Below are 18,093 nucleotides of genomic sequence, written 5' to 3'. Positions count from 1 at the left end.
ACTTGAATAAAGCGTCGGCATTAATCTGAGCACTAAACCCGTCACAGTTTGAGAGCCGACGCGTAAAGAGGGCTCCTTAAGATTTATTATGTACAAGGAAGAAGGCTTGTCCAGTGGGGTTTATTAGAAAGTCGGCTTATCTGTGTATTTTTTTGTGTTACGGTAAATCTGGTTCGAGTTGTTTCAAGTTACCAAGAGGGCAGGTTGGTCAGGAAACCGCACATGTGTCACACCGTGCGTGGTGATTCGAGCCGTGTGCCGCGCGGACCACCGCGGCTGCGTCTCTTGATATGTTCTCTGATAAATGGAACTATCGCTTTTACGACGCTCTTGGCAGTGATATTGATGCTGTAAGTAACATACGCGCCTTATTTTTTCTAGGGAACAGCTTAGAAATTGATTAAACATAGCGGTTACGCAGTGCGTCTTTCCGTCTACGATATTTTCGGTAAATTGGTACCTATTTACATAAACTTACGTAAACGCTTCCAACGCATCCCTGTAATTCACTATAATATACACGTTTTCTGTTATTGTATGGAGTTAGTGAGCGCCATCTGCCACTGTTTCCATTAACTTAGAGATTCGCAACGCAACCGAAGAAGTGCGCTTGCACTGCAGTCACTGGAGATTGCAACAAAAGCCTTTCACTTTCTGGTTTATCAACATGGCTCTAGATGGAGCTGTTTTTACATGTGCTATAAAAATAGGATGACAAAAAATTATTTTTATTGTATTTAATTGTATGTATTCTACTTTAAGACGGATAGATACGTAGATAGATAGAATAATCTTTATTACACACTTTAGAAAAGACAGTTTTATTATTGACTAGACGACTGTATGTAGCCTCAACTCAATGTATACCTACCTACAAGTACATTACACTATTAGAAGTATAATATATTACTCATTTTAAATTATTGTTAGGTAGTTTAATCTAAGAATTAGGTATATTGCTTAATTTAAAAGGTCTTCAAAACATTAACAATCGTAGTTACTAAGTTACTAGGGATTACCATATGGAGCCCTTTTTTCAAAATCTAAAACTAGCAACATTTAACCATTATAATACCTAACTTAACCTTACCAATACCAATTTGTAAATCTGTTGTAAAAATGTTATAGCAAAAAAAGGTTAACCTTTAAATGCATAGTGTTGCCAAATGTCTACAAACCATTAGACAGCTCACAGTTTTAAAATAAAAAGGCTGACGTTCTTGAACGCACCTTTATGCCAAACGTCAAGTAATATGGTGTTGATTTAAGGGTTAAATTTACGCAATATTTTTAATTTATAAAAATTACATTCGTTTGAATACGAAAAGTCGGCGAACTTGGAAAAATCCACAAGTTGATAATTTTTAGTATGTGATTTTAAATGGTTTTTTCGGGGTATGTAATTATTTTATATTTAAAAACTTAATAATAGGTATATCATAAATAGTGTACCTTTCTAATGATAGTAAAAAAAACATTTATATATGACTGAAAATTACATTTTTACATAAATATGATTTAGCCAATTCAACTTCTAACACTGTTTGCAGTGAAAATCGAAGTTATATTTTTTTTTTACTGTTTTTCCTAGAATCGGCAAACAATTATGTGATACATATATAAATATGGGGCAAAAAGAAAAAATCATGCATTTAAGGGTTAATTACCAGCTAAGTGTGTTGCTGTTCAGATTTTTAGACATACAGAGTTTAGAGCCTTAAGATAAGAATTACGCCGTCCTTAAGATTTCCGCCGTTTCTCCATTTAAATTAATTTGAAAGATACGCACCTACATCAAAAAAACAACACAGGTCTCGCCAACAGCCTTTGCTGGTCGTTAGATTGTAAATTGTAATAATTGTTACTTCATATTTTCATACCTAGAGGTAAATTTAAAAAGGTTACAAACATCTTCGTCAACTTTTCATAAACAAACTGTCAGTCAATGTCAACGGACTGATTCTAAGTTTTTTTAGATGGTCATAATATAACTTTATAATGGTAACATTTATCGTTGATGTCAGGGGAAAAACTATTTCAAATAGTAATAAAATTCCATTTCAATGATAATCCCGTGGGAATGGGTATTTTACGTAATATCCTCGCTTTTCAACAAATGACTACCGGCTGCGCGGGCTTCGGGTCGTTCATTAATTGGAAGCCTCTAAAAAAATGAGATGTCATAATTCTAAATAAACTGTCATTTGTATGCACGCCGGGGGCCTGTCCAGCGGGTGCCCATGCCACCCAAGACGACCACAAATCGACATACTTTTTCCAGTGACTCCACTCAAAACATTAACTCATATTGGCAGGTATTTTTACTTATGCGCTACTCTGCTCTAATAGATTGAGAAACGTGGGTGAAGCAACCCACGTCATCCCTGCTATATGTTGCCAATGATCCTTTATATGTACTTATAGGTAAACATTCTTCATAACAAGTAGGTAAAAAAGAAGAAATTTGGTAAGTAATGATATTATGAGTAAAATAATTCGGCTTATTGTAACGAACTACAAATAATGAAAAATCTCCAGTCAAAATTAACCTTCGAATGTCATTCACCTTTCACTGTTAGTTTTCATTTCCTATTTCAGTGTTAAAAATCTTGAAGTTGGTTAATTAAAGCAGTGACGTAATTGTAAGTGCATCTGAACAGGGAAAATAGGTACCACAAAGATACAGGAAGAGAAACGCTATTTTAGTCAAACAATCGCTTGGAATTACTGGCATCAATTCTGTCCGACTCAGTAACACAATAATTACTCTTTTATATGACATGGGTATACAACCCACGGAGCGGCGTACCATAAAATATCCATCAAGGCATAGTTAAGCCGGGCGGTAACAGACAGATGACAGGGTTTTATACTGTATATATTTTATAAGTCGTGGCTGAAGCTCACGACCAGGTCCCGGTCCCGACTCGTTTCGTTCCCGTTGATTGAGGTTCGGTCTGCATATATTAACGTGTATCTAAATAAGTGAGAATAACTAATAATTTAATTTTAAAGTAACGATAATGCTAGCGGGAAATGTGCTTGCGTTGCATCTCTTGTATTATTTGTTCAATGAATAATATGCAATACAAAGCCCTTAAGTATTCTTAATAAAAAGAGAGCAAAGATTACTGCTGCACTATAGCGGCGCGGCATTACTGCCGACTACGTTGTCACCGCAAATGTCAAAATCGATGTTCAATTCCCGGATTTTTGACATTTCCAGCAGTAACGGCAGCAACTGTAGCAGTTATGCAGCGCGATCACTAATGCTCGTGTAGTCGGATTCCGAACGGTACCTTTAGCTACTTGTGCAGCATTCTACGAAACAGAATGTAAATAATGCACCAATATAGGCCAATTGTGGTTTTAGTATACATAATAGCTGTCATTAACTAATATTGACGCCGGTGCCTCAGGCCATTTAAGGACTTTGATGGACCCCGGTCGCTTTGCGTGACCTTCTAATTTAAATTTTGAATCCCTGAATATAGAAAAAATGATTTGTGAAGCCTGCACGCCACCTAGGCTAACCCTCTGTGCTGCACGCACATTGCATGACAAGAAAAGTCTCAAATAGGTATTTAAGATAATTAGAGTTCAACAGTAGGTAAATTGGCCGAAATTAGGTATTAACTAGTTATTTATATACACTGAGAATCACCACCAAACCATCACCACCAGGTAATCATCACCTGGAATTAAAAAATAGTTCTGTACTGGGGGAAAAAATGAAGTTTTAGTAATAATTATGGACGTCTCACTATTTCTGTAAAGTTTATTTATTTCTACAAACAGCTCAGTAATCCTAAATATAATTTTCAACAAACAGATAATAGAAATTGCAAGAACTAATAGAAATTACAAAAATCAATTTGTTCCTATTAGTTAACTCTCCTTGTCCCCGGATTAAGTTTATTTTTGTAATTGTAAGTGTGTTTTTGTTGTACTTTTCTCTCAGTGTATCTGACCTGTGTATAAGCAAATTATAGAATAATACTGGTTTTAGGGTTAAGCATTTCGGTCATTTCAGTCTCCTGAATATCTCCAGTAAAGTAACGAAAAAATGTACCTGTGGTAAACACAAGAAAGAAAAAGTATACTAAATATTTCATTCTGATTTTTACACACCAGTGTATGTGAAGCAGATGGATGGATACAGAATGATTTATAAGTTAAGAAAAGTGTTGAACGCATCCCTAATAGCAAGGGTCGTAGATCAGGGGCCAAATTCGACACGTACAACTGTCAGATTTCGCATCCACGTCAAATCAACAGTTGATTTTATCGCGTACTGAGTGTTGATTCCATCAACGGTGGATAATATCATTGGGTACAACCAAAACTCCACTCTAAACTAAGGGTGGTTCGGTTTGGTTTGCTTGTCACCCTAACTGTGGATTGTTAATGTCAAATTTTGACATTGTACGTATTCGAGAACTTATGATTTTTCCCACATCAACGGGAGATCAACACGATACGTCAAACGTCGCTTGTCGAATAGGGGTCCTGATGAAACGGCCGATAAAACTCAGATACTGCCAGCCCGGTTTTGGCAGCATATCTGACTCCACTGGGCTTGCTCCTATGGACTAAAACCCTCCACCCTGTCCTAGCACGAGGCAGCAGACACGCTTTCTTCCTGCCTGACGATTTACAAATCAAACCCCCCGTACCACCATCATCTCCGTTGCAATCTCATAGTTAATGTCAAATTTCTATGAAAACATGAAATTTATAATAACAATCCCACACTTCGTTGTATTAAAATGGTGCAGAGTTAGCTCAGGCAGTTTGGTGACGGTGACATGGACGGAATCGCCAAAGAAACGCATCTACGGACATAACTGGTCCAGTATCTGCTTACCTACTCGTAAGCACCTGACGGAAATTATTTGTCAATGTATCGAGGTTAAGAAACCGATCTATCTATTTAGTCGTTGATTAGATTGTAGTAACATTATAAATACACCTAACACGTGAAAGTAAACTAAGATTACAAGAATTATATAATTTGACCTGAATATAACTGGATATGTTTTTTTTATATTGTTTTGGCGTTAGTTTCCGCTCTCGAAGCTTCCTTATCGTACATAGTCACGGCTGAGTGATATTACTTGGTTGTATACAATACATAGGTATCTATAGGCGATATAGTTGAGGCACTTATAGTAAGACACAAAGAGTAACAAATACTTAACGTTACCTCGATCGCGACTATCGGCCCGATTCGAACTTTAAGATACGTCAAATACTACGTCTAGATACGATTTGAATTATATATATCTAACGTATCTAGACGTAATATTTGACAGTTCGAATCGGTAGTATATTATTTATCACTTATATCAGTCTCAATACACGCATTTCCATCAAGTTGATTGAGGCGCCTCGTCTTGAGATTGTGTTTATGACAATTTAGCCACAAAGGGAACCTTGTTCTTACAAAAAATATTTCTGAGTTACTTACTTTTATTGAATTTATCATCCGAAAAATTGCGATTCACTTCTGGATGAGATTAGCTCAGGACCGGGACTAATAGTGGCGTACTAGAAGAGAGGCCTATGCTCAGCAGTGGGCGATAAAGCGCTGATATGATAATGATTGAATTTATAAACAAGCACTATACTGACTAGAAGTTCATTGAACGAACGGCCCATGAATTATACGAGTGATTAGGTAGGTAGTAGCCCGTAGTAGTTTTATTAATAAAAAGTATTCAAGGTGAGGCTAATTTTCACTTCTTACAATGTATAATTAAGGTGATTGAGAAACTGAAAATATCGTCTTATTGTGCTAGCTTATGAGGAAATACTTCCTTGTAGAAGTTTCCCCTGGTGACCTCCGTTTTTTCTGCTTGAAGTTAAAAAATCAAACGTTATGGATGAATGGACGAGGTTCATAGGCATCAAAATATTTACTACTATGAAAAATTAGGCATCTACATAGGTACACTTTTAGGGTTCCCTGCCTGGTAACCAAAAATGGAAACCTCATAGGATCACAGTCACACGTGTATTTGTCTGTCACAGCCAGTTTGCACCAACTGAGTCGAAATTTGGTAACATACTAATATAAAATGATATACGGACGGACAGATGGACAGACCGGACAGTGGAGTCTTGAAGTTTTGGAAATATCATTATTTAGATATTTCAAATATGTTTTATTTTAATGATTTGTCAACTTTGCGTATACCTAATCAGAATAGGTACATTGTACTTCACTTAATTACATATGTACCTGTCAAGTCAAATAGGTTTGTACTATCTTATACAGGCTGTTACTGACCATCGGGCTTTAAATCCAGGGCTCAATTCTACTCGCTAAACTGAGCTACTTTTATTATGGCACCAACCCCGAAATCCCGTTTTTTTTTTACTTTTTCATACATTTTGGCTCATCAGATGTCGACGTTTTCTATGGAAAAGCCAAATTTTTTTTCCTGATTTTAGGGTTGGTCCTACAGTAAAAATAGCTCAGTTTAGCGAGTAAAATCAAGCCCTGGAATTAAAGCCCCATGGTCAGACACATACTGTATTTACAATGTGTGGTTTAATCAGCACCGAGACTTCTAACAAATACACTAACACTCTAGGTACTAAACGGATTACATACCTAGTTATGTAACACAGTTATAATCTGGAACGTTATGATGGTTGTTATAATCGCATCAGCTTCCCTCTCGGCGTAATGATGGTAAAAGTGAGAGCAAGTTCCGTTCATCCACCGACGGTGCAGCCTCGTGTGCAATTGCACAGATATCCAACAACGGGCATTAATATCAAACACTATTTCAGTGAGTATACGGTCCATGCTTACGGAAACGTGACCGCGATACGCGCTTTTTGGGGTTCCGTACCCAAAGGGTAAAAACGGGACCCTGTTACTAAGACTCCACTGTCTCTCAGTCTGTCAGTCTGTCCATTTGTATGTCTGTCCGTCTGTGATAGATAGACCGTAGAAATTTTCACAGATTATGTATTTCTGTTGCCGCTATAAAAACAAAATAGGTACTAAAAAAAATGTATTCAAGTGGGGCTTCGCTACAACAAACGTGATTTTTCTGCCGTTTTCTGCGTTATGGTACGGAACACTTTGTGCGGGAACCGGCTCGTACTTGGCCGGTTTTTGTTTCTTCCTTTTGTTAGTCTAGATGCTATCTTCGCGAATACAAGCCGCCGAGAGCTACTTACTAATTAAGTATTTCCTACTTTGTATGTTACTGTTTTGTAACTGTGTTGTAATCTTCTACTAACAAAAGAATGTTTTGATAAATCTTAAGGTCTTGTATAATCTGTATAACTTGTTAAATAACTTTTTATTACAAGCTTTTTTTAACTTGCCCTGTTAGTAAGTACTTTGGTTTGTTAGTTAGTTCTAATCTATATAAATTAACTTACTTAACATAAATATAAAGTAACTTATTAAACTAAATCTACAAATAATTAATACTAAAATAAAAGCAAACTTTACCTATAAAAAGTCATAGTCATAAAAAGGACAATAACACCCCATTCAGCAGTTCCGCCTACGGCATGGTGCCTATTACGCTGGCGGCGTTTCCTCGCTGAACCGCCAGGACGACACATTAACACAGAATAAGTAATAGTACTACTGTACAGAAATGATACTTCCCACAAAACCGAAGTTTGACATCGATTCAGGGTCTAATCATGATATCCCTTTCTAACTTATGGCACTATCCCTTTCGACTATTTAGGGTTGTCGAAATTCAAATAATTATCTTGTCTGTGGTCGTGCACCCAAAGGGATGTCAAGTTGTGCCAACCCTAATAATTGCTCGGAGCAATGCTGAGCCGAGTTTGCACGAAGTCGGGAGTGTTTCCCCACTGACGTTAATAAGTAGGTCAAATCTTGGAAGCTAAAGTTGACTCACTTTTGATTTTTGACTGAGCTAAAATTTTGCATACCTACATACCTACCTATACTTATTATGTGAAGTTTCGTTTTTATAATTAAATTAATTCTTCAATTCGATTTACTTAATAGGCCGCAAACTGGCCTCCTGCATTACATACAGTATTTGTTAGCGTTCTTAGGATTTATGAGAAATATAGATCCTAGCTGAATAACAATCGGTATTAAAATCCATTGAACCCACCTATTGAACACTTAGCCATGAAAAAACTGCTCTATAAGCTCTATATAGGTAAGTACTTGACAGCCCAAGTAATTATCTAAAGGCGTTTAAAATAAGTAAATAAAATAAATTATAACATTTTTTTACAAATTATACACGTAAACCTTCCTCAAGAATCACTCTATTGATAGATGTACAAGCACAAGAAAATCCATTCAGTAGTTTTTGAGTTTATCGCGAACATATAAACACACAAACAGACAGGCGAAGGACTTTGTTTTATAAGGTGTAGTGATTAGCACTGAGTGTGTGCGTATGTCAAATTTAGCAGCGGATGTCGGTTGATTGACTATTTATGTGTAAATAGTATAATAGTACATTACTACAGAGGCCGGGACGAAAGGAATTGCTGGCCGAAGACATATATACGGCCGAGCGAAGCGAGGCCGGATAGGTCTGAGCGCGGGCAACCCCATTTCCCGCCGAGGTATGTATAGTGCTTTTCTCAAACATGCAATGAAATAAATAAAATAAAACCCACGTTTTATTTATACAAAAAACTAAAAGTAAACTACACCCAAAATATAACGCAATTTGTCAGAATTACTTGGTAAGTAGGTATCTTCACGTAAACTTTATTCGTATTGTTCCCAACCCCACTATTTAGCGAAACTATCTATTCTCCAATCAATCAGTACTGCCTTTATGATCTCGATCATTTCGTACAATAAGATCACTCTACGCTCACCAATGTTGCATTTCCACTCAATGGTTGAACGTCAGATCCGAATGTGCAGAATCTATTTTCTTCGACTATAGACTTTGTATTGACGGTTTCCGGTCCAACTTCCATTGTCAGAATATCAGCTTCTTAAAGTTTGCATTGCTAAGTTGAAATCAACTTTATTTGTTTGAAATAGAAGTGGTTTCGTGGTGTTTGACGGCAGGGTGCAGACGTTGAGAGGCAGTGTCGCGAAACGCGACCACGTTGCGATATAAAAGGAGTTTTGTTTAAATTTCTTTATCAATCACACACCGGCCGTCTGCACTCACGCTCGGATTTAATATTTGCCCACGTACAACATGTCTGCGAATTTTTTGGTGAGTTAGATCAATCAATTAAAATACATATATGGAGTAATATTAAAAATATAAATCGATTAAATTACATGCTAAAAATACTGAGCATAAAAAAGTAAATTACCTAATGTATTTCTATTTATAGTAATTTTTTTAAGTTTATAACTTTCCATTTAATAAAATAATTTATTTATTTAGATAATAACCTAACTTTTGCAGTTACTCGTTGGTTGTTCATATTTTAGTCATATATTTGTAAATTAGAAAAAATAATACAGAGAAAAAAATCATATTATACTAAATAATTTAAATAAAAGAGAGGTAAATTAGTTATTACATATTCATAAAGTTCTTTACGATATTAGTTAATGGTAATATAATCAAGGCGTACTTATAAGTACCTAAGTTATTGACTTTCGCATTGCAAGCGATAGGTTAGCTATCATGGCCGATTAAGTTTCCGACGTGATTTTCTTTTCTCAGCGCGCCAGCGACCGTTACGACACCCGGGCATTTTATTCAGTGATCGGTCCGCCATCTGATCAATATAAAGATAAAGCCCTTTTAAAATAGGATCAGCAAATCGAATCTAAACTTAATTTTGTTAAAGCTATTTAATTTTCAAACCAAGCAATGTTTGCCCTGGTAAGCAGTGTTGAGTAAGTTACAATACAATATTACAGCGCGGTGTTATCCGCAGTAATAAGTGTAGGGCTTCATTAAGAAAATCAGGTAATCAAGTTACCTAATAAAAGTTAGGAAACGAATCCAATTCTTATCAATACGCGTCACCAATTCTACTTGTGTTAAAACATCGTGTCTGCTATTCAATACGAGTATGTAAAATGTAGTAAGTACCTTAAAATTGGCGGTACAAGGTAAACCAAAATATTTTCTTCTGAAGTGTTAAGTGCATGATCCCTTTTTAAGTCCACTGATTTCAAGTATGGGAGAGTAACAATACATACTATGGTATTATTGTATGTGCCTCTATTACTCACTGTATGTGGTTAGAAAGTCGAGGGTTCAAAATAGTTCAAATTTGTCCATCGAAATAATATGAAAATGTAGTTCTGAGTGAGGACGCTTCATTGTGACATCAGGGTTGCGTAATACATAATACATCTTGCGAAAGCGATTTTCTATTTAAGTACATCAATTCATGCTACAGCGAATTCTAGTGTCAACATTTCTATTAATACAAAAATGGTTATTTTTATATTAATTGAAGTACCAATGTATTGCATATTAATTTGAAACACCGACGTAAACCTCCTAAAAGAAGAACTTTAAAAAAAGTCTTAAATTGACAAATTATATGTACATACATTTATGTATATTCTTAAGTATTTCTTTTCATCTGCAATCTGTTTTTTATTCCACCTGCTTACTTTCTTATGTAAGTTCGATAACAACGATCAGGTACCGTTACTGTCCCGATGATATGATAAGAACGGACGGGACTCATAGGACTTCAGCCTAGATACAAATACGAAATAATAAGACCTGGGTCTGTTAGACTAATCTCGATCCATAATTCCATGTTAAGTAAAGCTTCAGTTGCAAATAAACACTTGTTTTTTGTTAAATATATACCGTCAGATATTTGTTGTGTTTTCGTGTACGAGTACGTATGTAACTTGTGTTATATTTGCAGGTTACCACAGTGCGTAAATAACATGCTCGTTATAGTTTTAGATACTTACGTCAATCTTGACTGTACTCGTACCTATTATAAAAATTTGCTCTGAAATTTTTCGGCGCATTAGCAAAGAGGCTGGTGGATGTAACTGGGGACCGTAGGGCTGGCAGCTTCCTCGCATAACGCATAAGCATTGCAATTCAGCGAGGTAATGCTGCCAGCGTCTACGGTACCTTGCCGAGGGGCGATTTTTTATTGTAGTTTAGGTATTATTTTTATTAATTTAGTATAATTTTAGTTTATAAGTTTTTATACAACATTTATAAAAAAGTGAATGTGTAATTTCAGATCGCGCTGATCTGCGTCGCGGAGCTAACGAGCCTGGTGGCCGCGGGCGGGCACGGCGGGCACCACAAGAAGGTGATCATCCACGTGCCTGTGCTCGTCAAGCACCACCACCACAAGCACACCATCGTGAAGCACGTGCACCACAAGCACGGCGGCGGCGGCGGCGATGACCACTACGAGGTGCTCGGCTACACCTACGGCGCGCCCAAGGCGGCGCCACACTTCGGCGGAGGTCAGTATTAGTACTATCATTTTAACATTTTGTAGTAGCGTCTAAAGTAACTTTGTACCGATTAGACAACCAATTTAAGGGAACATCATATTTTCATAGAAACTTAACATTAATGATGTCATGGCCACACTTTGAAATTGCAAATGCGATGTAGAGTCAGCTTGCTCCGACTCTACCAACCTAACCACTAAGTGTGTTAATGTCCTCTTATAGGTCTAATTTCTAAGAAAATTGACGGCCATAATTACTTTTAACACTATTTTGTCAACGTTAGTGCAGAGTTAGGTTAGACGGAATCAAAATTACTACGGAAGGCTATTACACTCGTTACTAATTTTATTGTCACTATTAGTTAAGTTATGCTTACAACACTGTTGTGAATCTCGTTACCACATTACTGCCGCTATTAGAACATTCAATCGGTCACTCGCTTCGTCAAATTAAATAAATTGCCAGTGACGTCGCTCGCGTTAATAACGCCGCAGCAAAAGCACTGCAAAGTTATGCTTCTGCAGTCTTCATCCCAAAGCCACCTTTATTATTATTTTTATGTATCGTATACAACTTTGGGTTTGTTGTTTAGATATGTAACATTTCTATCCAAGAAAATGAAAAAACACAAGAGAAATAGAATCCGCTGAAATACTTATTCATATCGAAGTCACAAAGTGGTAACCCTTTATAGGTAAATTAAAAATTATTTATTCAGTAAGAACAAGCATTTTTAACCAAATACAGGTTGATGCCCCTTTTAAAGTATAGAAATTTCAAAAGTATATTTATAATATATAATATTTATAATACAAAACGCGTTCAGAAGTTCTTCCACTTTGAAATTGTGAACTCATAGTGCAAGCACGGACTCCTGAAAAAAAGCTTCATGACTCACATTGGGTGCACCCGGACTGGGAACGTATTAACGTTAGTATAGGTAGGCATAAGTAAGAGACTTAGCTAAAGCCCAAAGAGAAGTACAATATATTCTTATATATTTATATTGTGCATGAATTAGGGGAACCCTGGAAGATAAGTTTTTCCTCGGATTGCGAAACCACTCGATGTAGAAAGAACCCACCATCAATTACAATATCACTGCCAGCAAGGTTTTGTGGATCAGACACAGTTTGATGAAAAAGAGTTTTCCGATTTTTATATGATATTACCAATGAAAGAAAAGGAATTCAAAGTGGTGGCGATTTTTTACAAACTTTCGGATTCTTTGATATAAACGTTCATCATTATTTGAGTAATTTTTCCTGCAGATGTAAGTAGGTACCTGCCGTTTTCGAGTTACGAGCAAAAAAACTAAAAAGATTGAGAATATATGGACACCTCGGACCTCGCACCTCGGATGACACGCATTTAGGATTAGGTAAATTAAGATATTACTTAAAACGATTTCCAGCTTGTTCGGAATTAATTCTTCTAAATAATCTATATCAGCAGTGATCGGAATTAGCTTAAATATGGCTAAAATAATATATAATGTAATTATCAATTAATATAATATCTCCATAAAATAAATACGTACATAGTATATACCTATGTATACGTGTTTATTAGGCCGAGATACCGTCTAAATTAAAAAAAATCAGAAGCCGTAGCGAAAATGAAGTTGTAATCGACTACCGAGAAACCAACATTGAAAGACAAAAGGGTCAAAAACTTTTAGGCAATAGGGCATCGTTCCTGTGGACAATATATTAATACTTTGGGTATCATACAGCTTTTAAGAAAATATAGAAGATTTGATCAACTGTCAGATTTCGCATCCACGTCAAATCAACAGTTGATTTTATTGCATACTGAGTGTTGATTCCATCAACGGTGGATAATATCATTTGGTACAACCAAAACTCAACTCTAAACTAAGGGTAGTTCGGTTTTGTTTGCTTGTCACCCTAACTGTGGATTGTTAATGTCAAATTTTGACATTGTACGTATTCGAGAACTTATGATTTTTCCCACATCAACGGGAGATCAACACGATACGTCAAAAGTCGCTTGTCGAATAGGGGTCCATGTCATGAGCGAGAAAATTTATATCCATTTATTTTACGATGTTCATGGACCATTGGCATTAGCTTTTTTAATATGAGGAACCTATCTAAACTCATACTAAATAAATAGTTTTTGAGTATTAGTTAGATGTGATTAATACTTACTCACGTAATCATACATTATTTAAGTCCTGATTGGTGTTTAATATGAACGATTATAGGTACCTTGCCCCCCTATTCCTATTCTAGGCCCCTGATATTGATAGGTATTGGGGACTTACAACATCAGGATTGCACTAGGATATGGCAAAGTGATGTGAAGTGGAGTTCAAATGTGTTCAAAAAGTGTTTTTAATGAGTTTTCAACCACATACTTACGAATGTCACTTCACTCTTTCTTCGTCACGTCACTTTCGCACTTACTACTTACAATAACACTTGTTACTTAGTTACATGTATTACATGACCACTACCTACTTACTACTACACGATACTTGTTAGAACGTGACAGACATGCTGCCGTATTCGAACTTCAAGATATTCACAAGAGACGACACGTTCTAGATCCATTCTAGATACGTTGTAGTTTAGATATCAACTAGTTCTCTTTTGCAGCGCAATTCAACTAATGTCACTTTTACGTTAGATAGAGTAAGATATCTATTAGATCTTTAAGTCATATCCTGTGGAAATCGTTTAAGAGTATCTCCAGAATCGCGCAAATGTCAAATTTGACAGGTTAGATCTTAAACATTTCGTTAGCGTATCTTGGTCTTTAAGATGTCTAATAGATGTCTATTTCACAATCCGAATCGGGCCCATGGTGACAAGCGATGAAAATGCGATCGTGCTATCGCCGCTGATTCTTTAATTATCTTAATTATTTTGTCACGTCATAGTACTACACAATTCACCTATTATGTTAAATTTTAATTGATACCAACACCATGCATAATCGATGCGCAACTCCACAGCTCAATACCATGAGCGTGACAGATCTCAATGTTTAATTGTCGCATAACGTGAGCTGTTCACGGTTCCGGTGTTAGTTACGTGGGTTCAACGGTGTGACGAGTCATTTACACTTTCCTGCTTGTTACGTTAGCCTTTATCACTGATCCTGTTCACAACAATCTGTTACTAATCCTGTTCAATCAATTTTGTACCTATTACTCTAGAATTATACCTGAATATTTAGGTAATTAATAGGTTTTAGATGGTTCTCTCAAACAAATATCGCCTCTAGTAGAAACTTCAGCTCGATCTCCACGTTTTTGATGAATCATCTCCTTTCTGTTTGGTTGCAGGACATGGATGGCACGCGGCAGATGAGGGCCACGAGGGTCTCGAAGACTCTCCCGTGAGCTTCGACGGCGGAGACCACGGCAGCTACGGACTTAGCAGCGAAGGGCAAGAGTACGGCGGTGGCCACGGAGATTACTAACCCCCCATCTCTAGTGTTAAGCTGTTTCCACCGAGGCATTCCGTGAATGTTCCTTAACACAACGACAAACTCATGTATATACCTCAAATTGAAAACGTTTTTGTTTTCGATTAGTTGCTCATAAATAAGACAGTTTAGTTTCGTTGATGTGATGTGTTATATTAGCCTGTGTTATACTTCCAATCCCCTCCGAGGGAAAGTAAAGGTGTTCGGAGTGTCAACTAACTATTACTTAAGTACAAAAAAATCTTCGGGTTCAGGTGAAATCACTGAAATCGAAACGCCGTCGACAAACGGCGCCATTATAAAATCCGAAGGACTTTTTAACCCCTTACATTACTTTACAGTGCGTGTGTTTACAATAATTATTGTTATGATGTATCCTCACGGTACTTTAATGTTTGTTATATCGTTTTAAAAGTTGTTGTGATTTATTAAATCCTGTTTTAAATGGGATATCGTTATTAATATTATATTTTATGGTTAAGATAAATCCTAATCGTTGTAAGTGTTTTATTTTGACTCCGGTCATTAGTCCAACCTTTTGATAAATGCGCGCCGCTTCGGCCGTCCTGCCGAGAACGAGGCAAGCGCGATAGTGGGCCTACCGCAAACCACGCTCGACGTGTTGCCTCCATGTCACACTTACGTACAATTTTCAAGTGCGACAGAGAAGCAACAAGTCGAACGTGGTTCGCGGTAGGCCCTCTGGTTACTCCGACCCGCGGCCCGCCGTTACGTGTGATGTGAGCAAGGACCACTTACGGGCGGCGGCGGCGAGCGCGGTACACTCCCATTATTTACAACTTTGATCGTTAGTACTTTCCCCACTTTTAGTAAGAAACTATATTTAATTCAAAAAAGTATAGGTGTCTGATATGATATGTCAACAAGATACGGTTAATACGCTAGGTAAAGCTATGAACGTAATTATTACGACGGTACAAATACATTATATAACTGTAATTAAATATAGATTCAGATACCTAGTAAAGAATTACTATGTACTTAACTAAAGTTGTAATTGTAAAAAAAGGCATTGGAGCAAAATTAAAAAAAGCTCACTACAGCTCGTCAGCTTCTTACTGCGTCAAGTCCATGCTACTACTTGCATAGAAAATTATGTTTCTCAGTTTATACCATTACAACGCACAAGAGTGCCCTGTACACGTAATGAATGAAACATAATATTTATTTTTCACGTTTACACTTATAAATCTAGTGTACATCAATTTGTTCAATGTGTCAATTTGTTTTGTGTTATTTTTGACGAAATATAATTGAGTTATATTTTACCAGTTATACCTACTAAGAAAGAAAGAAAATAAATATGTTCAGACACATTTATTAATATAAAACATGAACATAACTGAAAAGGTCCCCCCCCCCCCCTCTGCTTGATTTCAAGAGACCTTTCAGGAATCTTGACGCTAGTCTTTCGTGGAGACCTGTCCAAGCGATCATTACAGTTACGTAAACTTAAGTAACATTGGTTACTTAAACTAAATTGATATCAGAATAAGAATCACAACTAAATATTGCCCCCTTATTCATAAACGCTTGTAGCAAAAAGGTTTGTAGCAAACCTCAAATAATCGTCTGTGAGATATGGATAAAATATAATTTAATTAAATTAGGCCCGTAAAGTTTTATGAATAAGGGGGTTAGTTTTTAATTTAAGCTCCTTTTAAGTCCTTTTTAGTTTTAAACTATACAATCGTTACAAAGCAATTGGCTATTATGCAAATCTACATGATCTGGTGTCCACCAAACATTCCGTAACATTTACTTTCTCTAATAGTTTTGGTCTTTTTCTAATGTCTTCGTGTGGTCTGTAACCGCTATGACGCCATTCGTAACAAATCGAAAGTTACCTTCTTTTAATTTATTTTGTGTGCTCCGAGAAAATGTCTAAGTGGTCATTTTGCTTTAACAAAAACTATAGGTCAACGCTCATGTAATACATGTCAGTGATTGTAATAATTTGCTAGTTAATAAATGACTTAGGCCGTTTGATTGGTCTAGTATTTAGCCTAAACGAAAATTGCTGCATAATACTTACTTGTTATTGTTCCTAGTTCCTTATCAACTATATGTACTTCCTATATAAGCATTTGCTAAATAGTTCCATAGAATCAGTGGGAAGGAAGAATCCTTTGGTCGGTTATCTTTCAACATTTGATAGAGTTAGACCAAGTTGCGTGATATTTTGATAGTACAAACTGCACAGGGTGTTATTTTAAACGTCTAACTTCTATGAAATTAAGACTTGTAAATAATATCTAGGCTATCAAAATCGATGCAGACTTATCTTGGTCTAACTCTAGTTTTACCATTCATCCTATCACAAAAGCGGTAATCTTACGGTGGCCAAGTCACCTTCAGACTTGCATCATGCACCAAAACGACGTGTCAATGTTGGGTTATTCGCGGATGGCCTAGAACGCATAAATAATGAATAGTGTAATATTTTGCCTATATCACTTTTAGTCTACATTGCGAACGGTTCAGAAAGCAAAATGCCTACTCGATTTATCCTTACGATTTGTCGCGGGGCTCCTATTCTGTGCTGTTTGGCCTTCGGCTATTTCAAGATAAGTAATTAACGAACCTAACCTACCCTAGTGATATAAAAAAGTGGTCATTTTGCATTCTAGACCGTTCGCGTTGTAGGTAGATTAAAAGGGATATTACATAGACAAAACACACTAGTCTACACTAGTCATTTTGCGTTCTAGACCGTCCGCGACTAAACCTCAATGTTCTAAAATATTCTAGAATTAGAAATGACTGAACGTAAGCAGTTTTTGCGTACATTTTCTCCGTTGACAGTTTTCCGTTTCCCACTAACGAAGTGTGGGAGCGAACGCCACAAGAACTATACCGATGTAACAATTACAAAGACATGTGCTCGCATGCCATTCTCTCGTATTTATTCATCATTTCTACATTACTTTTTATGTAAGTACTGACGATAATTTTGCTAATAATTATTAATTGACAATAATTAAGAACTGCGTTTATCATTTGATTTCAGTATCAATTCATACAAAAGCATTTATTAATATAAACTACTACACATAAACAGACTATTAGACAACTGCGTGTTTCTAAAATATACAGCTAATCCCATTTATACTTATGTAGGTATACCTAACATTTTAACAATGACTTTGGATTTCAAATATAATATCCGTTGAGAAAAAAAATGTAACCTTATCTTTTAGTGAATCTTCATTGAA

At 36.4% G+C, this 18,093-nt stretch overlaps 1 protein-coding gene across 1 annotated transcript; it reads left to right on the top strand.

The window, feature by feature from the left end:
* The first annotated feature begins 9,105 nt into the window (after window positions 1-9,105).
* Window positions 9,106-15,344, top strand: LOC134678598 (uncharacterized). The gene is made up of 3 exons (XM_063537224.1): window positions 9,106-9,206; window positions 11,176-11,407; window positions 14,715-15,344. Exons 1-3 carry the CDS (start codon window positions 9,189-9,191, stop codon window positions 14,849-14,851), a joined length of 387 nt encoding a protein of 128 aa, XP_063393294.1. The 5' UTR covers window positions 9,106-9,188; the 3' UTR covers window positions 14,852-15,344.
* The last annotated feature ends 2,749 nt before the right edge of the window (window positions 15,345-18,093 follow it).

Source organism: Cydia fagiglandana, chromosome Z (assembly GCF_963556715.1).
Source record: "Cydia fagiglandana chromosome Z, ilCydFagi1.1, whole genome shotgun sequence".
In the NCBI taxonomy this organism is placed as follows: Eukaryota; Metazoa; Arthropoda; class Insecta; order Lepidoptera; family Tortricidae; genus Cydia; species Cydia fagiglandana.
Note: the sequence above shows the minus strand (reverse complement) of the source record. Positions and strands in the feature narration are given on the sequence as shown.